The 24,364-nt window shown below is 35.5% G+C and overlaps 1 protein-coding gene and 1 long non-coding RNA gene across 2 annotated transcripts; both read right to left on the bottom strand.

Moving 5' to 3' along the window:
• Nucleotides 1–1,494: 1,494 nt before the first annotated feature.
• On the bottom strand, nucleotides 1,495–11,395 carry LOC124444551. The gene is made up of 3 exons (XM_046995173.1): nucleotides 11,136–11,395; nucleotides 10,844–10,946; nucleotides 1,495–1,553 (listed from the first exon to the last, which is right to left on the bottom strand). The coding sequence occupies exons 1-3, from the start codon at nucleotides 11,355–11,357 to the stop codon at nucleotides 1,495–1,497; spliced, it is 384 nt and encodes a 127-aa protein (XP_046851129.1). The 5' UTR covers nucleotides 11,358–11,395.
• Nucleotides 11,396–12,478: 1,083 nt separating this feature from the next.
• LOC124444800 lies at nucleotides 12,479–24,018 on the bottom strand. The gene is made up of 7 exons (XR_006948027.1): nucleotides 24,008–24,018; nucleotides 14,400–14,467; nucleotides 13,823–13,883; nucleotides 13,571–13,657; nucleotides 13,335–13,449; nucleotides 12,609–12,773; nucleotides 12,479–12,538 (listed from the first exon to the last, which is right to left on the bottom strand). It is a non-coding gene; the product is annotated as an uncharacterized LOC124444800 (long non-coding RNA).
• Between the last annotated feature and the right edge of the window lie 346 nt (nucleotides 24,019–24,364).

Here is a 24,364-nt window from a genome sequence, read left to right as displayed (position 1 = left end):
CAATAAAATTCTCTCGTTAAATTATTACATTACATTTTACAATGGCAAGTCATATTATTGCAATAAGCAGGGCTCAATGTTCATAATAAGTATTGAGCACGACAAAAGCTTTTCTATAACATGTGGGTGATTCCCGTGAATAAATTACAAGCTTTGATATGCCTTCTAATTTATTTGTTGACGTAACAAGTTGAATAAAGGTGGTCAGGTGGGAGAAAATGATAACTCTCCTAGCTATGGTGCATTGAATTGCGGTTTTGGGTGAGATAATTTTTGTTCATACTAGATAAAATTTACCACAACACGACATGCTCTGTCTGCCGTCATAACCTTACAATCATTGATTTCGCAAACTCTTCATTGAGGAAACAAAAGAAATATTCTTTTGTTTTCTCCAAACCTCTGGGGAAAAGGCTTTGCTTTCTTTTACTAACCAATGTCGTTAGTTAACTTATAACCAGTTAATTCCTTTTGTCTTTGCCCATATATTTTCATGCAATCAATGAATTTAATCCCTTTTATCATGGTTTGAACAAAATTGACGAATGAATTAATAATTAATTCATGTGATATATGAAAGTTATCAGAAGAAAAGTAGGTCTTTCACTTCGATAACCCTATTTGACCGAGCTGTTCGTCTGGGAAAGGTGAAAGTCTGTTGAAAGTCGAAGACAGCCTTCAAGAAATGCGACTACTTGTTGGAAAGGACGAGCAACTGAAGACATGACACGGTTGAGATATTTTAGCCATGTTTGAAAGCGGCAGGTTAAATACAGAAAAATCGTCGATGACATAAAGATGTAAGTTTGAGATCGATGAATTCAAATGTATAACCCAATTGTGATGTGAATTCTCGTTACAGCATATTCAAAGCATCGTTATGAGTCCTATTTGTTCGAAGGAATGATCGATTTCTTTGGTTTCTTAGTATTTCTATGTTTCGATCTTGGAGCACAAAATGCCGTCAAGTTTCAGTTACATATTGAGTGAGAACACGAAGAAACTGCCAAAAGTTTCCCACTATTCTTGACATCAATTATTGGACCTCTTCAATACATGTCGAAAATATTTTCATTTTGCATTCATCGTTATCATTCACATAAGTGTGATGATTTTGCATTTTGCCTATTTCTAACAACTGGCCATTGTTAGAAATAGCAAGTTCAATCCTTTTGTCTTTGTGACAAAAGGATATAATATGTCTCCCGAGCAGGGCCGTTAAGATGTGTGGAGGCTCTGAGGCAAAAATACGTAGTAAAGATCCCTTTCCCTTACTCTAAACGCAATGTGCTGCTCATTTTTCAACAGTAAAATTTACTTTCAAATTTCGTAAAGCATTTGATAAAAGTATAAACTTCGAATATAGCGTGTAAAGCGGTTGCATACGACGAGTGAATGCTGCTACTTGAGATATAGTTATTGCGATTTTATTCTGGCAGTCTTTGATAAGCTCTTCCAAGTTTATTTCTGTTAGAATATTGTCCTCAATGCTCATCAGAGCAAAATGGCTGAGTTTACTGTTTCGTTGTCATACGTGGTCTGTTCTTCATCACCTGAAATTGATCCAACAAATAAACTAAATGCTTTTCCTTCGTCTTTAAAGCAACTATGTTTATTCTTCCTTTGAATAATGTGAAGGCCCTTGTTTGTGGAGGCTTCTAGACAGCTTCCTTTGGTTAATCCGTCCCTGCTCCTGGAGGAACTACTGTAGCATCAAGTGATGTTATAGTAGGTGAGATAAAAGTGGGTAATTCACTTGAGAAACGTTCAAATGAATTACCTCAAATATATATTATAAGTATACAAATATTGCAACATGGGGCAAAATGTTGCTCAATCTTCAAATGCGATGATGTTTTATAAACCTTCGTACCTTACCGTAATAATTAAACAACCTTTTCAATGAAATCGAGCAGAGAATATATTGCATGAGACATTCGTTAATTATCTTGTTTTTATCTAGGTATTTTTGAATTATATCGCATGTAATAAATCGTTTGACAATGTTACAGAACACTGCATGTGTTATAACATTGAGGGGTGTTACAGCACAATGCACGGTTGAAACGATAAGCTTTCCGCGAGTCTTATAATCTTCAAAGAGTTGTTCACTTAACATACATGTTCAGTCATGTACAGTGTCGAGCGTACGGACAGTGAAAGAACGCGAACTCCGGCAGTGGTATGTGCTAAACAATTGTTTGTTTCCATTAAACAAATAACTCCTTCTTCAGTCTTTTTTTAGGTACAAGAGATGAAGATCAGGAAGAAGATAGAGGAGTACGTTATTATTTTTCCTGTCCTTATCTTAACTTGTTTTTAGATTTTTCGTTTAGATGAGGAGGAGGCTGATGAAAAGTAGAGGAGGATGCTGACGGAGAGACAAGAAGGATGCAGATGAAGAGACGAGGATGCAGATGAAGGAAAAGGGATCGTCGCGAGATGAATCGATCCGCGAGATCTGATCGAGAACAAAGATCCGTCGAAAATCCGGCGTCGTCGACAAAGATCGTCGAACAAAGATCGTCGAGCGTCGTCGGCGATAAAGATCGATCGCGTCCAGATCGTCGCGCGTCAGAATCAAATCGCGCGTCCGAAGATCGTCAGCGGCTCAGATCGTCGCGTCGCGCGATCGTCGCGCGTCGTCGTCGCGCATCGATCAGCGTCAGATCGTCGCGTCCGCGTCGTCGCGTCATCGTCGAGATCAGGAAGGATAAGATAAACAAAGGATCAGATAAGGCTCCGAGATCGGCGTAAAGATCGTCGAACAAAGGAATCGTCGGCAAAGATGAAGATCGTCGCGTCGTAAAGATCGTCGACAAATAAATCTCGTCGGATCGTCGGCTCGCGTCAAATCGGCACTCTTTGAATCGTCAGAAAGAAGATCGTCGGCGCAGATCATCGGCGCAAGATCGTCGGGATAGATCGTCGGCGTCGGCGATCAAATCGGCGTCGCGTCGTCGGCATCCGGCGATCGGATGAAAAGATCGAAGGAATATCGCGCGATCGCGTCAATCGGATCGAATAAATCAGCGGTCGTCAGAGTCGCGATCTCTCGAGCGTCGTCAGGATGGATAAATCGGAGCGAATCAGATCGGCGATCATGGAAAGAGATCAGCGACAGGACCATTCAGAAAAAATCGCAGGTCGAGCGTCGAGACGAGAAGATGCACTTCGAGAAGGATGCATCGAGAGGTGAGGAATTTAATCAATTATCAATTATATATTACAGAATTGTATATTCTGTAATATATAATGAAATAATAAATTCATTTGATATTGCAACATGCGGGCAGAGTGTTGCAAAATCTTTATAAACCTTAGTGCCTTACCGAAATAATTAAACAACCTTTTGGATGAAATCGAAAAGAGTTGAGCAGAGAATATATTGCATGAGACATTCGTTAATTATCTTGTTTTATCTAGGTATTTTTGAATTATATCGCATGTAATAAATCGTTTGACAATGTTACAGAACACTGCATGTGTTATAACATTGAGGGTGTTATAACACAATGCACGGTTCAAACGATAAGCTTTCGCGAGTCTTATAATCTTCAAAGAGTTGTTCACTTAACATACATGTTCAATCATGTACAGTCATGGATATAAATGTTTTAGCATGATAAAACTATTACAATGCAAGCACGATCTCCATAATCACTTGCCATGATATTGTTGTTGCATTTTATAGACATGTCGAGCGTACGGACAGTGAAAGAACGCGAACTCTGGCAGTGGTGGGTGCTTACAATTGTTTGTTTCCATCAAACAAATAACTTCTTCTTCAGTCTTTTTAGGTACAAGAGATGAAGATCAAGAAGAAGATAGAGGAGTACGTTATTATTTTTCCTGTCCTAATCTTAACTTGTTTTAGATTTTCGTTTAGATGAGGAGGAGGCTGATGAAAAGAAGAGGATGCTGACGGAGAGACGAGGAAGATGCTGACGGAGCTACGAGGAGGATGCTGATGGTGCTACGAAGAGGATGCTGATGGTCCTGCGAGGAGGATGCTGATGGTCCTGCAGGAGGATGCTGATGGTCCTACGAGGAGGATGCTGATGGCGCTACGAGGAGGATGCTGATGGCGCTACGAGGAGGATGCTGATGGCGCTACGAGGAGGATGCTGATGGTGCTACGAGGAGGATGCTGATGGTGCTACGAGGAGGATGCTGATGGTGCTACGAGGAGGATGCTGATGGCGTTACGAGGTGGATGCTGATGTAGCAACGAAGAGGATGCTGATGGAGCGACGAAGAGGATGCTGATGGAGCGACGAAGAGGATGCTGACGGAGAGACGGGAAGCATGCTGATGGAGAACAAGATGAAAAACAAGATGAGGTATAAAAATTTTTTTATTTGTTTCACTGACTTGTAGCTTAGTGACTTCAGTCTTTTTTCAGGTTTATGTGTTTGTTTTTATTGTATCGCTAATTTGTTCTTTGGCTATCTTTTAGATTTTAAGAAATCTTGGATTTTGAGAGCATATATACTCTGTTGAATTCGGCGTATTCTTACTAAGTCAGAGAGTTCCCTCGCTCTCTGACTTAAACGAATTTGTGGTAAAGTATTTCAAAGTAGGCTCCTGCCACCTATTTTGGAATAATGTTGTACAAATTTCTATTAAGTAATGATTTTAGAATAATAAAGTTGTTTGAAAGGCATTTATGCCGTGATGAATAAATAACATCCATCGGTAGTTTTGAAACGACTGTCAGCTTAAAATATGCATATGTATTTAAATTAAACATGGTCACCATGCCAGCAAGTGTCAGCGTTTGATAAATGTTTTTCGAAATACGCTTTTCAATGCAATATGGAAATTTGTCATCATAACGTGCACAAAATCGCTGTTTCGTAATAATTGCTGCCACGCATCAGCGTGGCAGCCATTGAGCTCTATAAGACCTGGAGGGGCAAAGGGGCCTGGGCCTCGTGGTCAAAAACATGGCGGTAATGGCGGATTTTGGTTGTCAAAACTTCCACTTTGAGAAAAATTTTTAACATTCGCTCCCTCCCGAAACGGATCTCTGTTACTGCTCATAATAATGACAACCACGATACCGTAAGCATAAAATATTGAAAATAATGCTTCAGGTTTTTGTGAAATAGACACACACATTTAAATGAGGTAAATCTACTGTAAAATAACGTATATTTTGTCAAGTAATGCTTTAGCTATATTAGAAATAAATATCAAACGGCAATCTTTACACTGTCAATGTGTTGTTAAGCTTTAATGCATAATCCCATGCGCATTACTTGTGTTTTTGACTGTTTGTGAACAGCTTGGTGCAACTGTCTTTCTTGAATAGATGGGTAAATCTTAGTTAAAATGTCCAAAAAGGAGTTAGAAAAAGTTAGCTTACCCCTACGACTTAAGTCGACTGGAAATATATTATTAGTATGTATGTAATTTTTTGAGTTTTTTTTGGTAGGATTGATTCTGGATGTCTTATAAAGTATTATGATATTCTGATAAATCTACTGAGAACTTATGATGAAAATATCTTGAACTAGGAGAGCAAAAGAACGAAATTCAGAAATTCTCTAATCATGTTGCTGGTTCTGTTTTGAGCCAAGATATTAGAAACTGGATTGTTATTGACAACCATGGATCTACTACTGAACAGAACTACGTTAATTTCCCATTGAAAATACTATTTCTTAAATTAAAGTGCATTGGTTTCTCTGACATAACACTTTTCTTATTGCTGCATGAAGGCAAACCTGTTTAAATAATTATAATGTAGGTGAAGATATTTAGCATGTTGTATAATTGATATTGTACAGTCATTATTTATAATATTATGGCCTTGTGTAATGTATATCAAGAACTTATTAATTCTCAAAAATGCTAACCTTCTTGCACTACTTTTCTTTTGTGTCCTTACAAATTACAGTTACCTATACTAATTTTTTCTAGGTTCAAACAACTTGACAAATTTTTGAATTTTACATTATGCCTTTGAATTTTTCTTTTTGTCTTTTGGTAAAAATATCAGTAAATGACTTAAAAATCAAGTTTATCTAAAATAGTATTTTGTACAAAGTAACTATACATAATTGGAAAAGTCTCATGTTGAAGGCAGATGTGGCTTCTTTTACTAGATTGCTACTCTTATTCTTTTAAATGATATTGTAATTCTTCAAAAGACATAAAAAGTTCTTTGCCATCAATTTTTGCTTCTTCCACATTCAACTTCATTGCAACCAATGCATCTTATGTGAATTTTTAATCACCTGGAATTGAAAAATGTATGGATTTTGTCAGATGATGCAGTACTGTATTTAACGTTTCATGCATGTCATGATAAGCTTTTCTTGAGCAAATATTTCAAGGTAGGAGCAAAATTTGGCACATTATTGAACAAAGTAGTTTTATCTTGATTTTGATGTACTAACCTGTTTACTACACTGTGTAACAAACAATTCATTTACAGAAACACCAGATGGCATTTATAAAACTTTTAGCATAAAGCAAACCTTTACACACCATCATCATGATTGTCCATAATCTGTCAAATTGTCCAGGCTAGCTGTTTAATACAGGTATTTTTTATTGTACGACATGTACCAAAGAGCTCATTAATTAATCTTGCACTGCATTTGATTTCAATACAGCTCTGTCCTTAATATTTGCTTCATATTTTCAGAAAATATCATGAAAAATCCTCCATTTCAACTCAGTTGAAACAAGGAGTTTTAAGATATGCATATCTCGATAAGAACTGGTTGCTTTGCCTCGTCTAGCAAGCGATTAAGTAAAGAACAAATAAGAATGGATAAACATAACTTAAATTAGGAGTAAAAACATTCACAAAATATATACAATCACACTTCAAGTATTGACTTAAAACAAAACACTGAACACTTTAAATGGTAAACAATCTTACGTTGCTTACCGGTATCATGAAATGTTTCCTTTTCTGGCATTACTTCAGCATCCGTCTACCAAACAAGTTTGCAACAAGGTTTAAAGATAAAATTTCTAAAAGTTTTTGTGTTTGGCATTGATATTTTATATTATCGCTATTGTGGTTGTCAAATCCGGGTGGGCGAAAAAAATTTCATTTTATGAGCCCGCGTCTTTCCGCTGACTTTGACAACCAAAATCCGCCATGTTTTTGACCACGCGGCCGCGCGCTGATAATTTATAGTAATTTTGTTTACGTTTCCCCTCCAGGTCTTATAGAACTCAATGGTGGCAGCACACTAATCTTGACATGTCTCGGCCCATTCCTCTACTCGACCTATATAGAGGTAAAATCTGGATTTGTGTCTGTCTGTTAACATTTCCGGGGGGGATTTTTACGGAATGAGGGGAAGAACAATCACAATAAGGTAGAACCTTTCGGAACTCCTGTCAGTTTCTCTTTGATTTTAAATGTCTGGAATCCGAATAGATATGCGGCCTAAACAACGTTATACAGTAGATACCAAAATCGAGTGATTACCGACATCAATTACACATATCTCGTTTGGCGAAAAACACATGAAATCGATTCACCGTGCCGTATTTAGCCAGCTCGGTTTACATTTTTTATCTTGCGCTCTATGGTCAGACGGTGAGCAAAATATAGTGTAAGCATGTGTTTATTTTCGTTCGAGCTTTTATTATTACTTGAAATATCGGTGTGGATTTAACAAAACGTCAAAATAATTTAAACGCATGGTGCGAGTTCAACCATGAAATATGAATTATGAATATGAAACGTTTGCTCTTTGCGATAACTATACATCATTTTATCGCAGTCGCACAGAATCATCGGAAAAAAGGTTCTATCAAAATGTTGTAAAGGAAATAATGGAAACAAAACTACAGTTTTATAATATAGTCCGTTTCTACGTTTGTAAACATGCGGACGATTGTTCGGTTGAGTAAACAAGGTATCATACTTTTAATCAAAAAGCATTTTAAAAACTCAAAAGAATCAAAACAATCAAGACATTTAAAAGAATCAAAAAAAATGTTTTCATTCAAAATGGCAAGGAATTTATCTTTTAATTTTATGATGAAAACGTATGACTGACGAGAATCGATTGAGCATTGAAGCACTCACCTCCATATAAGGTGAACTGTGCGTCGTTTGTGCATGCCGATTGGATAGAAATTGGAATGCTATGATTAAACGATCGTGACTAAAACACCACACGAGTACATACGAGTACATACGAGTAACATACGAGTACATACGAGTGACATACGACTATTTTCTGGTCAACAAATGAGAAACAACACAATTTCTTCAATACATTGATATTTGCGTTTATTTTTCCTTGTATTTGTGTGGACTTTGGGGCAAGCATTTGATGGATTTAAATGCTGAAAAGGTATTTTACTTTTATACTACATTCATTTGTATGTTATAGTTGAATTTGTTATAGATATTTTGTCGATGCGATTTGCCAGTATTTGAGCGCTTTTTGAAACACTTTCACCTAGGAAATACATATTTATGAAAGCGATTAAATAAACAACGTATAAATAATGCTTTCAAAACGTGCTACATGAAATAAATGTACATTATATATATTTGAATTAAATGAGAGTTGCACTGTTACGTATAGTCCTGAGACGGACTGTTTTGTTGTTGTTGACTGACGTTTCGACAACCTTAGCGGTAGTCATCTTCAGAGTCAAAATGAATGTATAATCGCTTTCATAAATATGTATTTCCTAGGTGAAAGTGCTTCAAAAGCGCTCAAATACTGGCAAATCGCATCGACAAAATATCTATAACAAATTGTAGACAAACCATTTTGTGTTCCAATATGTCCAATCACAGTCTCTTCACAATTAGAAACTGGATTTCATGAGAGGCAACAGCTGCCTCTAAGACTCACTTGGGCTCTAACAATACACAAGAGCCAAGGACTAACACTTCCCAAAGCGTGGATAGATATTGGCAAGTCTGAAAGAACTGCCGGAGTTTTCACGTTGCAATAAGCAGGGTAAAATCAATTTTATCTTGTGTCATTGAACCAATGACTTACGCGATTAACAAGCTTGAAATCATCAGCCAATTTACAATACAGGATTGAAGAGGAAACCGCTTAGATAGTTTAGCACAGACTTCTTATAGCAGTGTAATAAACACGAAGTCTGTATAGAAGACTTCTTAAGTCTGTATAGAAGACTTCTGTATCCAAGTCTGTATTACATATTCAAATCCAGTTTCAGAAATTAGTTTCATGAAATCCAGTTTCAGACTTCTAAAGTCTTTATAGTCATACATTATGTGTAATCAGTCCTATACAACAAATCAATTTCATGGCCATAATCACTGTATGTATAATGTATGTAAATAAGATCATCAGCAAATACGATAAAGGTAAGTTATTTTTTCAGGCTTATTACATTGCCTTCTCATATTCCCCTTTTTATGATAATGCACCAGTTTTTAAATATTATCTTTTTTTTTGTAGATTTCTACATCTGGGTTATTAATTGAAGAATCAAGAACAGACTTTCAAAATACTACGATTTACGCTTTCAATAATGGAAATGCTATGAATAATGACTGCAACGACTGTACCATTCAAGTTTGTATGTGCATAAAAGTGATTCCTCACTAAAACAACTGAGTAACATGAATCCAGGTGAAAACATATGATATACTAACAAAGAAGCACAGGGAGACTTAAGAGATACATATATGACACCATATAACGATTTGTATTGATGGATGTGTTGATCTTGTGCTGTTGGCAACCAAGTGAATGAAATTCTGAAAATTTCATTTAAGCTCCGGTTAACATGATTTAATTGTTATTGGCCGAGTTCTAAATGACAATATGCAAATTTTTGTAAAATGAGCTTTGAAAACTGTTCATCCAATTAGTCCATTTTGAAATTAGCATAATTATACATACATACAGTGTTACTTCTTGCATCTACTTCTATAAATTGATTTATATGACAATTTGAAAATAAAAGATGACACAATTAGCTTGTCTTTATGCAATGACAAAGTATACGAGTTGTTGCGGTTTCTTGCTGTATTTTTATTTTTACCATTCATTATTGTATTGTTTATGGCAGATGATAAATGATGGAAAACACGCAATAGCAGTTTCCAAACTGTTTTACCTTACTTGGTGGAGGGGCAGCACTTCCCTTGCGATAGTAACTCCTAGTATATACGCAATTTTAACAAATATTTAATGATGTTTGGGGCTGTTTTCATTCAACCGTAGCTATAGTGTGTTTTCTTTTGACGTCATATAAGCCATGTTGGGAGAGTACATGAGAGTGTCGAAGCTCAGCAAAGCATAAAATTAGCAGAAATTCTTTTCACTGTATGGAATTTTGCCCCAACATGGTAACTGATGAAAACAATTTAGAGGAAGAAATCATTAAGGTGTAAAATGATTTTTTCATCAGCTGGCAATCCATTTGGGACTTTTCACAGTATTTTTAATTCACGAAAATTTACATAAAACGTACAAAATGACATACCTCGCAACAAGTATAAAACATGTGAAAATTGATCATCAAATTTACTGGCGTTTCCCCAGTATAGTAGCGGCATCTTCTTTCATGTTTAGAGATTATTTTACACCTCAATGTTTTCTACTCTCATGTCCTTAGACCCAAAAAAAAATTTACATCTGTAATGTAATGTATGATAAACTTAAGAATAAATTTAAGAGAAAGGAACTTCTCAAACGACTTCAAGTAATATGTAAGTTTTAGCAAGTAAAAATGTTCGTACAATAAATTATAAAAAACAATCTCCAAACATTGTTTAAGATTTTTAGACATTAAGCTGGCTTGAAGACCACTGTTTTTTGCAAAAAATTCGGCAATTTCGAAGTGATGTATTTCGCCTCCGTACCTTCAATGGCGGCGCTCGTGCAGGCTTCAAAGATGGCGTCCAAGTTAGCCTTCCAGTTGTTGTAGAGTTCAATGGGTTTAAATAAGGTCGAGATCATTGAGCTCTATAGTTAGAATTGAAAAAAATTGACTGTGCCTTTGCAAATATGTGATTCAACTGCAATGATGCACATCGTGCACCAAAAATGTAAAGTCACCATTTAATTGAAGAGCTTGTAGGTAGGAGATACAACAACTAATGGTCAAGCTTTATGTAAAAACCGGATACAATATCTTTATGATTCGTAAAATACCTGCTTAAAAAGGGCGTACATCTTTAACTTCAATTCATTCCCTGGATTTTGAATTAAAGATCCTACTTTGTCTTTTGCTTCTTTAAACTGGTGGGAGATTGCAGGGAACTTTCGAACCATCTTCGTAAAAATGTTCAGGTTTAAATAAGGTCGAGATAGATAGTTCACTATACCACGACGAAAAATTGCATGTAATTTACAAACTCTTGGCGTCACGTTCATTTGCTATAATAAAATTTGCAATAAATATTTTTTTATTATTGATTGAACTATGGACGAATAAGTAAATTCATATCTAGAAATGACATGAATGAAAGGCAAAAGTAAATAAAAAATGTGACTATTTTTGACCAATGACATTAGGATGTTGATAGTGGTTACAATGGATGATAGTGGATAATTATAGACATGCTTTCAAAATGGCGTATGCTGAACAATTTTATTTTCAGTCAACTTGGAGCACACTTAATCATTTTATGGCAAGAATAGGTAAATGTTGGCTCAACTGTATAAAATAAGGCGTTCAAGGATGCAATTCGGAAGCGTAAAAAAAGACTTGAGGCATATGCAAGAGAACTATCTTCACGTAGCAGACTGACATTTGTGGTGAATTCACTGAATTGCTCTGGAAGCTAACAGTTATTGGTTGTTATTCTGGCTATGTGAAACCAATCTATCTGCATGAGTTCTATCATGATTTTAAACAGCAAATCGATGCGTTGCGTATGAGTTGTATCGACCAGCTTACTACACAGTCAACACTTCACCAATTTGGAATTTGAAACATTTTGGTGATAAGAATTTTATACCGACGTATCCCTGCGATAAAAAGACTCACAAGAAAAACTGTTTTGTTCAGAGTAAGGTAAAAATATTTTACTCTCTGATTGCCTAAATATTCTTTGAGTATTTAAAACTGGCTCATATAAGACCATACATGTATGTAGTTAATGGGATCTACATTTTAGCTAGCGTGTGCAATATTTTTATAAGTAAAACGATGCACGGTAGTGAGGTAACTTAGTGATTAAATGTACTTGAAAGCCGAGGGAGATTTTGTAGTAAAAGTCACAAGACTTGTAGCACCAAGGGACTTTAGCTAACCTGCCAGGGCTTTCATGTGCATTTGATTGCCAAAATGTTTTAGTCAGTGCTTCACACACTGTTTATAAATTTGGATCTGCAGCTATTATTACCTAAGTGAAGATCTATTGATTGTCATGCTTTATTTTATCTCCATGTTTTTTTTATATTTTCATCATCATAAGTTGAACATTTGAGTTATCTTGCATGAGTCGTTTTTACTTAAAATATGTTCTTTAACAATTTTGTTTTTGTTTCCAATTAGTGACCAATGCCGCCAGTTTGCCAGTGACCAGTGGCATGTACGCGTACCTATTTTTCTATAATTGCGACGCATCATGGGATTTACATTCAAATTTATTTTTGTGAGTAAATTCATTTTATCTTTACCATAAAAATGTTGTTTTACTTCAAAAATCTTCGCTTGTCAGACTTCGTGAGCTGACTAAATCTCGCAAGCGTTCGATCACGGCCATGACCGATTTTTCACCGAGTACTTTGTTGTCACGTGTTCTGACGTTGACCGTGTCTGAGACCGTCTCTTTTCACCAACAACTGTTTAAAAAACAACATAAAACCATTTAACCAATCGCATTTAGTAATAAAATGAACATCTATTTTGCTTTTTAAAATAGACAACACTTAAAAGACAATGAACACAAAACAAACAAACAAAAACACAAACAACAAACAATCCAACAACAGCAAACGATAATACCTTACATTTTACAACTCGCACATCAACTGACTACCAAGAACAACGAGTACTGACAAGTGAGCATCACAATGCACAACATTACAAACAGCACTGACTATAGACAACGACTTACGTTAGAAAGTAGGTTAACAAACTCAAAACAAAAATCATTGAACAGAATACAAATATCAGCACCTTATAAACGGCTTACAAGCGAACAATTAATAAGTATACCACACAAACTAAAACATCCACATATTTTCCTCTCTGTCATGACGTCTAGAGAACAGATACGGCGAACCTGACTAATGTTGTGGAAACGTCAGTAAACTCTGAACACCAACAGTGGTTCCAAACCATTTTAATTTCTATTTATTTGTACAGTAAATAAAAAATAATTTAAAAAGACTTATTCATACCAAGAATGAAGTTGTACTGTGAAAGTTGTGCATTGCGAACTTTCTTATTTAGTGTTGATCCGTGATCCAAGTCTGTATCAACACGATAACCAGCTGCATGGAACTTCTTTTGAATCTAAACATGACCAAAATGTCAATAAAAAAAAAAGGACAAAAAAGTTCCAATTCATAAAATAGCAACAATTTGTCCATAGCTGAGTTTGCATTAGCCTGTGCAAGTTCGATCTAAGGCTTACCAAATTAAATTTACCGGTTCGGCATAATCATCATATTTACTACTGACAGGAATTACTACAACTTGATGGGGAGAAAGCCATAAAATCCTAGAAAATAACAGAAAATGCAGTGCGTCAAAATTTTGAAATAAAGTAGTAGAGTAAAATGATAAAAATTTCCAAACAATTAAGAAACTTTGTATCATTTTAATTTAACATTTTAAGGACATTTCATTTGCTTTAAGCTCTGGCATGAGCCAAGAAAACACTCACCATTTTCCACCAAAGCTTTCAGCAAGAATAGCAATCATTTTTTCAACTGAACCTACAATAGCTCGATGAATAATAACAGGATTTAATTTTCTATCTCCTTCACCACTGTCAATAGAGTAATAGAATATTGATAAATTACTAAATTGTTACAATTTGTAAAGATCTACAATTTCATGGAAACTTAAACTGTGCCGTAATCCTCTGACTATAATACACAGGCTTACATATGTTTGTGAGCCATTATCAATGATATTTACATGGGGGGGATGGATGCACAGGGATACATGCATGGACTATTAACTATTATATTGCAATTATCTGTTAACATTGCAATATTAAATGTAACTATATACTTATATGCGGGTGGGTTTGTTTGCGGGCGAGTTTGAATGCAGGTGGGACTTTCAGTGTTCAGCAATGTAGCAGGCTGCATATAAGTATATAGTATATATAAGCATATAAATATATAACAATAGGTTTCTATAGAAACAAATAATCATGTCACTGTTGGTTGAATAAATTAAGTATCAAGACCGTAGTGAGGTTATTCAACGAAAAGCTTACTGGCAAAACTTACCTAGCGTGAGGTTGAATCTCTCAGGAAGTTGGAAATCCAGTTCAATTGTTGCACATTGATGAGACCATCTCTCATAGCATCAAAAATTTTTATATTAATCTATAAATTGTGATAGCAATGAAATTATAAATTCACAATGGTATACATCTGTAAACATAGAAAGCTTCATCCCCCATCCCCAGGATTTATCTGCCGTTTTTGACCAAAATTATTCAAAGCTTCCATCAGTTTCTAATGAAGCATAAAACAAACTCATTTAGTTAAACAATTAAAAATATTATCAATCATTAAACATTTTCGATATTTATGACAAGACAGCTAAAAAACATTGTAAAGACTACATTTATGTTCGCTGTGAACAAATTTCCTCCATTTTTTGGGAGGTAAACAAACCAATCTGTATGTCAAATCAACAAATGAAAACATTCTAAATTTTATTTCATTCTTGAATAACTGTCTATATCTTTGATATCCATAAAGAGGAATTGCACACGATGAAACAAATGTAACTTGATTAAATAGTTCATTGGTTTCAACCATTGAGTTGTAATGTTTGAAATGTTCAAGGTTAGAAGCCATCTTGATTTCAGCAAGCGGAGACTGAAACGAGTTAATATATTAGTTGCAATATTAACAAATACTAAATAAAATCAATTACAAGAAAACAAAAACAATGATGAAGCGAAAACAACCACGATACCGTAAGCATGAAATATTGAAAATAATGCCACAGGTTTTTGTGAAATAGACACACACATTTAAATGAGGTAAATCTACTGTAGGAGATAACACTGCACATGCGCAGAAGTTCACTCGCGCATGCGTAGTTTCTATATCGCAAAATATTGGAGTTACTGCGATTTTGAATAGCGCATTCGAAAGAGCTCATCGAGAGCTTTAAGCTGAGCTTAAGTTCATCGCTATAGCACAAGTAGGTTAGGAGATAACAAAGCACAAGGGCACAAATTCGCTCGCGCATGCGCAGTACATATATTGCAAAATATTATAGTTACGGCGATTTTGAACATTTCATTTTAAAGAGCTCATCGAGAAGTTTAAGATGGGTTGAAGATCATCGCCGTAGCACCAGTAGTTTAGGAGAGAGCACTGGACACGTGCAGAACCTATCTCGCAAACTATTGAAGTTACCGCTAGTTTGAATAGCTTATTCAAAAGAGCTCATCGAGAGCTTTAAGATGAGCTAAAGATCATCGCTATAACACAAGTTGTTTAGGAGATAGCAAAGCGCAAGCGTACAAACACGCTCGCGCATGCACAGCTTGCATATCGCAAAATATTGCAGTTATGGTGATTTTGAATAGCTTATTCAAAAGAGCTCATTGAGAGCTTTAAGATGAGCTAAAGATCATCGTTGTAGCACCAACAGTTTAGTAGATACCACTTCGCATGCGCAGAAACACGCTCGCGCATGCGCAGAACATATGTTGGAAAAAGTTGGAGTTAAGGTGATTTTTAAAAGCTAATTCGAAAGAGCTCGTCCAGAGCTTTAAGATCAGATAAAGATCATCACCGTAGCGCCAGTATATTAGGAGGTAGCACTGCGCATGCGCATATGTTTACTCGCGCATGTGCATTACTATCTCGCAAATTATTCGAGTTAAAGCTATTTTGAATGGCTCATTAGAAAGAGCTCGTCAAGCCGTAGCTCGATCATAGCCGTAGCACCAGTAATTTTGGAGATAGCACTGCGCATGCGCAAAGTCTATATCACAAAATATTGGAGTTACCGCGATTTTGAATAACTAATTCGAAAGAGCTGAGCGAGAGCTTTAAGATGAGCTAAAGGTAATCGCCGTAGCACCAGTAGCTTAAGGAATAGCACTGCGCATGCGCATAAGTTCACTCGTACATGCGCAGAACCTATATAGCAAAATATTGTAGTTACGGCGATTTTGAATAGCTCATTTGAAAGAGCTCATGGAGAGCTTTAAGATGAGCTAAAGATCATCGTTGTAGCACCAGTATATCAGGAGATAGCACTGCGCATGCGCAGAAGCTCGCTCGCGAATGCACAGAACTTGTTTTCGCAAAATATTTGAGTAACGGTGATTTTGAATAGCTCATTCGAAAGAGCTCGTTAAGAGCTTTCAAATAAGATTAAGATCATCGCCGTAGCACCAGCAACGTAGGAGATAGCACTGCGCATGCGCAGAAGTTCGCTCGCGTATGCGCAGTACCTATATCGCAAATTATTGGAGTTACCGCGATTTTGAATAGCTTATTCAAAAGAGCTCATCGACAGCTTAAGGATGAGCTAAAGTTCATCATTGTAGCACAAATAGTTTAGAAGAAAGCACTTTGCAAAAAACACGCACGCGCATGCGTAGAACTTAGGATGCAAAATATTGGAGTTACGGTGATTTTGAATAGCTCATTCAAAAGAGCTCGTCGAGAGATTTAAGATGAGTTAAAGATCATTGCCGTAGCGCCAGTACTTTAGGAGATAGCACTGCGCATGCGCAGAAGTTTACTCTTGTATACGCAGTACATATCTTGCAATTTATTCTAGTTACAGCGATTTTGAATAGCTCATTAGGTAGAGCTCGTCAAGAGCTTTAAGATAAGATAAAGATCATCACCGTATCACCAGTAATTTAGAAGATAACACTGCGCATGCGTAGATGTTCACTCGCACATGCGCAGTACCTATCTCTCAAAATGTTGGACTTACAGCGATTAGGAATAGCTCATTCGAAAGAGCTCGTCTATAGCTTTAAGATGGGTTAAAGATCATCGCCGCAGCACCAGTAATTTAGAAGATAGCAGTGCACATGCACAGAAGTTCACCCGCGCATGCGCAGTGCTATCTCCTAAACTAATGGTGCCAAGGCGATGATCTTTACTTTATCTGAAAACTCTTGACGAGCTCTTTCGAATGAGCAATTCAAAATGCCGTAACTATAATATTTTGCACTGTATGTTTTGCGCATGCGCAATGCTATCTCCTAAACTACTGGCTTAGAATAATCTAGTAACGTTAAAATAACGATTTTTGCACATATTTCACCAAAAAATTGGAAATCACTGTAACTCCAATAATTCGCAAGATAGGATCTGCGCATGCGCGAGCATATTTCTAAGCATGTGCATTGCTATCTCTTAAACTACTGGTTTAGAATAATCTAGTAACGTTAAAATAATGATTTTTCCTTATATTTCACCAAAAATTGGAAATCGCCGTAATTTCAATATTTTGCGCAATAATTTCTGTGCATGCGCGATCATTTTTCCCAGCATGCGCACTGCTATCTCGTAAACTACTGGTGCTATAGCGATGATCTTTAGCTCAAATGAAAGCTCTTGACGAGCTCTTTCGAATTAGCAATTCAAAGTCGCAGTAACTCCAATATTTTTCACTATAGTTTCTGCGCATGTGCGAGTCAATTTGTGTGCATGCGCAGTGCTATTTCATAAAGTACTGGTGCGAGGGCGATGATCTTTAGCTCAAATTATAAAGAATTTTTCAAAAACAAACACGATATCACAGAATATGGATATCGTTAGTTCCATAATCTGTGACGATATCTTTTTTGGCATTTCTTTTATAATGCCAACACTTCAATCGTTCAATTTACTATAGACCATTGAGTTCTATAATAACTGGAGGGGCTAACTTTACTGGGGCGAGGATGCCAAAAAAATGGCGGCCAACGGACGTATTTCCGCTGAAATGATCGCTTTGCAGAAAAATAATATTCTCGACCTCCCCCTGGTGTCTATAGTAAATAAAAAGAGTTTTTCAAAAACAAACACGATATCACAGAATATGGATATCGTTAGTTCCATATTCTGTGACGATATCTTTTTTGGCATTTCTTTTATAATGCCAACACTTCAATCGTTCAATTGTTGGATGTCGTAGTTTCCACAAAAAGGAACATATCGCTTCTCACAGGTGAGGTAGTTGTTTGTTTTGTTAGTCCGTCAACGATTGAAAAGCAATTATACATGCACTTGAAAAGCCATAAAATACATATTAAAGATCGTATTTTTTAAGACTGACTTGAACGCCAAATATACTGATGTTTTCCTGTTTATAAAACTCTGTATACTTGTAAAATTCTTATAAAATTCTGTATACTTTTCTGTCATTTGTTAATGCATGAAATCGTAAATTTACCCATCTATTTGCAAAATAGTTTCCCTAAAGCAAAAAAGACACTGCACACATTTTGCTCTGTATCAAAAATGTGATCTGGTATCAAAAAGAAATGATCAGCCCCAACGGTACCCATGATTTGGAGCAGAGCTTCTTATGTTCTATTTGCTGACAACATGCAGGGAAGATCAAGGAGTAAAGATGACTGGAAGATGTTATTGATTGTGGTCAAATTCTATGGATGGAGACAATGGATTCACTAAGGATGCCTTGAATGCTTTGAAGTTAAAGCTCATGATCCAAAGAAAGATAGCAAGAAGGTTATGTGTGTTTTGATGCTTAATGAAATGTCAATTCACAAACATGTAAAATGGAAGGCCATAAAGGTTGTGTCTATGTAAACATTTGTACTGAGATTGATGATGACTCGATGCAGATGTGAAGCTTCAAACTGTATAAGCCATTGGGTTTTATGTAACTTAATGTTTAAATCATGTCATATCTTTGTCAAAATATTTTAGTTGAGTGTTGTTTGAATGTTACTAATATCTAATGCACTATACTGAAGCATTAAAGATTCAGTGATGAAACCTTTAAAGTTACTGTACTGTATATTTCTTATATATTTCTTATATTTCTTCAAGAAAAATTTGAGCTTATTTACCTATTAGAGTACAGAATGGAGATTTATCATATGCATTATTGCTGCTTTTTTAAAGAAAAGTTTTTCACTTTTCAAAGCTTTTCAACAAATTTTTTGCTTCTTATTTCTTATCATGAGATTGATGATATAGAGGTAATATAATCCAATAACTTTCTAATTTCTAAAAAGCTTTTAAGCTTCTAGCATAAAAGTACACTATAGGAATGTAATTCATTTGGTTTTATTGCCTTGCTATGACATATCTACTTGCACTTCATCATTCTTGTATGAACAAAACACCAGATGTGGATACTCAGAGAACAAAATGCACTACCAACTGCTTATGAAATTTATTATTGAGGTGAAGACTGTGTTAATCATTCAAATTATAGTGCACTTTTATTGCAAATATAGGAAAAACAAAACAAAGTGAAAAAGAAAGGTAGAAGTATTAAAACTACAAATGAATTATAAACACCATTGGAAGCATAAGTGTTTTGATGATTATTTGTATTTTGCCCAATTCATATATCAATACAACAAAATCAAAATGTGCTACAACTTCACAAGTATTTGATGCAGTTGCACTTCAGAACATCACAAAAAGGTTACTTAAAGTAATTTCTACACAATATTGTTTGTTTTTATTTACCAAACCTATGCAGACTTGAGTCTTTTTGAAATTTCATATTTAACTCAATTACAGAAAATCCGTAAATATCCAGAGATTTAATATGTACTTTTTTAAAGAAACAAGTAAAAATCCTACAATTGTGGCGAAAAAAGCCATTGCCCATTGCATGAAAAGAAGCAAAATAGCAATGATAACAAATAAGCTGACTTCTCTCTCGTGAACCGTGGAGATGAACTATGATATACTTTTTTGTATAGACTAAAGAGTTTAATCGATCAAACAAGTTTGACGCTGGTAAGAAAACGACGCACATCTGCATTCATACATGTGTAGCCGATATATAGGTCTTTCGTCGATAGTTATAAATGCATCCTCGTAGCAGCAGATAACTGACAACCACAGTTGACTCGCTGTTATGAATTTAAGGTTTTTACCTTGATTTTCAACAAAAAATTGCTTGCCGAATCCCAAATACACATATACATTTTCCTCACTCTTTCCTCAGGAGGGAGTGGGAAATTGTGAAATTTTCGGAAAAGCGGTCAATTTCGGTAAATCTCAGCGGCAAAGGACGAAATCCGCCATTTTTTTGGCATCATCAGATATCTAAGGCCGCTCCAGTTATTATAGAACTCAATGAATGGTACCAAGGCGATGATCTTTAATTTATCTGAAATCTCTCAACGAGCTCTTATGAATGAGCAATTCAAAATCGCCGTAACTCCGATATTTTGCAATATATGTTTTGCGCATGCGCATTGCTATCTCCTAAACTACTGGTTTAGAATAATCTAATAACGTTAAAATAATGATTTTAGCACATATTAGCAAAAGATTGGAAATTGCCATAACTCTAATATTTTGTAAGATTAGTTCTGCGCATGCGCAGTGCTTCTCATAAACTACTGGGGCTATGGCGATGATCTTTAGCTCATCGTAAAGCTCTCGACGAGCAATTTTGAATGAGCTATTCAAAATTTCCGTAACTCTAATATTTTGCCCGATATTTTCTGCGCATGCACAAGAGTATTTCTGCGTATGCGCAGTGCTATTTCCTAAACTAATGGTTCCAAGGCTATGATCTTTACTTCGTCTGAAAGCTCTTGACGAGCTCTTTCGAATGAGCTATTCAAAATCACCGTAACTCCAATATTTTGCAAGAAAAATTCTGCGCATGCGCGAGCGTATTTCTGCGCAAGTCAATTTGTTCGCATGCGCAGTGCTATTTCATAAACTACTGGTGCTACGGCGATGATCTTTAGCTCATCTGATTGCTCTCAATAGGCTCTTTTGAATGAGCTTTTCAAAGTCACCGTAATTTTAATATTTTGCGAGATAAGTTCTGCTCATTCGCGAGTGAACTTCTGCACATGCCCAGTGCTATCTCCTAAACTACTGATGCTACAGCGATGATCTATAGCTCATCTGAAAGCTCTCAAAAAGCTCTTTCGAAATGAGACTTTTAAAACCACCATAACTCCACTATTTTGTGAGTGTTTATGCGCATTCGCAGTGCTTTTTAATAAACTCCTGGTGCCATTGCGATGATCTTTGGCTCAACCAAAAGCTCTCGACGGCTATTCAAAATAGCCGTAACCCCAATCTTTTGCGAAATAAATTTTGCGCATTCGCGAGAGTATTTCTGCGCATGCGCAATGCTTTCTAATAAACTACTGGTGCTACGGTGATGGTCCTTAGCTCAACTGAAAGCTCTCGATGAGCTCTTTCGAATGAGCTATTCAAAATCGCCGTAACTCTAATACATAATGAGATAGGTTCTGCGCATGCACTAGTCTATTTCTGCCCATGCGCAGTGCTTTCTAATAAACTATTGGTGCCAAGGGGGTGATCTCCCCTACAGTGATGATCTTTAGCTCAATTAAAAGCTTTTGACGAGCTCTTTCGAATGAGCTATTCAAAATTGCTGTAACTCCAATATTTTTCGAGATGGGTTCTGCGCATGCGCAGTGCTTTCTGATAAACTAATGGAGCCAAGGCGATAATCTTTATCTCATCTGAAAGCTCTCAACAAGCTCTTCCGAAATGAGCCTTTCAAAATCGCCGTTACTCCATTATTTTTCGCGATAGGTCCCGCGCATGCGCGAGAGTATTTCTATGCATGCGCAATGCTATCTCCTAAGCTACTGGTTTAGACTAATCTAATAACGTTAAAATAATGATTTTTGCACATATTTGACAAAAAAATTGGAAATCGCCGTAACTCCAATATGTTGCGAGATAGGTTCTGCGCATGCGCGAGCGTATTTCTGCCCATACGCAGTGCTATCTCATAAACTACTGGTGCTAAGGCGATGATCTTTAGCTCAAATGAAAGCTCCCGATGAGCTAAGTAGTATAGTACATGGGGGTAGGGGATCAAAAAAAGTTTACTTTTTTTTATCCCATACGCCCCATGTACTATACTACATATAACCTTGGATAAAAACTTTCTTTATAATAGCTTAAAATAAGACCATGGTTAAAAGGCGTCCCTCAGTAAAAGGTCATGTAAAAAGCTACGTAAAAAAGTCATTGTTTCAAAGGGGTTAAAAATCTCGAGGTTACAATCTGTCGTTTCAAAATTTGGAATCTATATGTTTTAAAAACTATCTTTATAAACAAATGTTAATAAAGCATCGGTTCGGAGGCGATCCGGCAGCGCAAATTTTAGCGTAGCTAAAATTGAGCAGGGGGATGGGATCGCCGAGAATTCATGCGAGCCCTGGTGGGTAAAAAATTCTAGCTTTAGCTAGAATTTTCTTCCCCGGGTCCGAAGGACGACAGAGGCTTAATATATGCTCTTTAAAAACTATCTTTAGAAATCAAGTGTTAATAAAACATCTTTACAAAATATGGAATCTATATGTTTTTGAAATATATAGGTGCGTTTAAATTTTACAAACGGTCTTTACAAACAAATGTTAAGAAAGCATCGGTTCGGAGGGGGATCGGCAGCGCAGATCACGAAGTGATCGAGCAGGGGAATGGATCCCCCGAGAATTCTGGAACCCAGGTGGGGAAAATTTTCACGAAGTGAAAATTCGGGGTTCCCCCTTAGATTCGAAGAATTCGAAGAATTCGAGAATAACAGAGGCTTAAGAAATGCTCTTAAAAAAAACCGTCTTTAATAATCAAGTGTTAATAATCAAGTGTTATTAAAATATCAGTAGCAGCGCGCGTGTCTTAGTGCATGTTCTTAACAATGGTTGTTTAATGTAGATAGCACATTTCATCAGCGCATGTATAATAATCAAGTGTTAATAATCAAGTGTTATTAAAATATCAGTAGCAGCGCGCGTGTCTTAGTGCATGTTCTTAACAATGGTTGTTTAATGTAGATAGCACATTTCATCAGCGCATGTATAATAATCAAGTGTTAATAATCAAGTGTTAATAAAGCATCTTTTTAAATCGTTGTTAGGGGCGAAGAATTTCAGGCAACTAAGCCTGAAATTTTGAGCGCAACAATGTCATAGATGCTCTTTACAAAACTATGGAATCTATATGTTTTTTAATTTGTCTGTCAAGCGAGTGTCATATAATTTTTGTTAAAAGTGTTTTTAATAATTGTTTCAGGATTTTGAATTCTTTTGTATATCGCTTTTGTATTAATTACTTATTACAAACAGTTATGTGATATGTAGTCAAACATGAGGATTATTCTTCATCTTAAGTTTTAGCTTGATAGTTATTTTTAATAAATTTTTTTAATTTTTCGATTTCATCATTTACAAATTTTTTAGTTGATAGAATATTATCTTCTATAGTAGCCCTAAAATTTTGTGAAAAACCATTAAATGACATAGATAATGTAGATTGATGTTGTGAATAAACTTGAATTTTGGTTAATCCATTAAATGCTGCCATCCATTTTCTTTTCCATTCATCATAACCTAGTGAAACTGAAGATTTTGTTGGTTCAAGAATTAATAAAGTATTTTTATCATTGTCATAAACACAGTATACGTGATATAAATCTAGTAATGAATTAACTATCTTTTTTTCATTATCATTTGTTACTTTAATGATAAATTTTTTTTTAATCTTATCTGCCATCATATCTAATTTAATTGTTTTAGAGTTATCAGATGGATTTATTAATAAAAGTGTAAATTCAATAATGTTAACATTATTAAAATAAATTCTGATAATATTTTGTCGGGTATTAAAATTTTTATAATTTAATTGATTGCTATGGTGTACTACTTTACCATTTACTCTGCTATCAATCTCATTCTTTGTATAATAGTTATTTAAATTAGAGGTCAAAGCATACTTACCATCTGTTTCATTCTTTGTATAATAGTTAGTTAAATTAGAGGTCAAAGCATACTTACCATCTGTTTCATTCTTTGTATAATATTTATTTAAATTAGAACTTAAAGCATACTTAGAATCTGTTTCATTCTTTGTATAATATTTATTTAAATTAGAACTTAAAGCATACTTAGAATCTGTTTCATTCTTTGTATAGAATTTGGATAAATTAGAGGTCAAAGCATACTTGGAATCTGTTTCATTCTTTGTATAATATTTATTTAAATTAGAGGTCAAAGCATACTTACCAT

The sequence above is a fragment of the Xenia sp. Carnegie-2017 genome, unplaced genomic scaffold, assembly GCF_021976095.1.
Source record: "Xenia sp. Carnegie-2017 unplaced genomic scaffold, XeniaSp_v1 HiC_scaffold_21, whole genome shotgun sequence".
NCBI classification, from domain to species: Eukaryota; Metazoa; Cnidaria; class Anthozoa; order Malacalcyonacea; family Xeniidae; genus Xenia; species Xenia sp. Carnegie-2017.
This window is presented reverse-complemented; position numbering and strand designations above follow the sequence as displayed.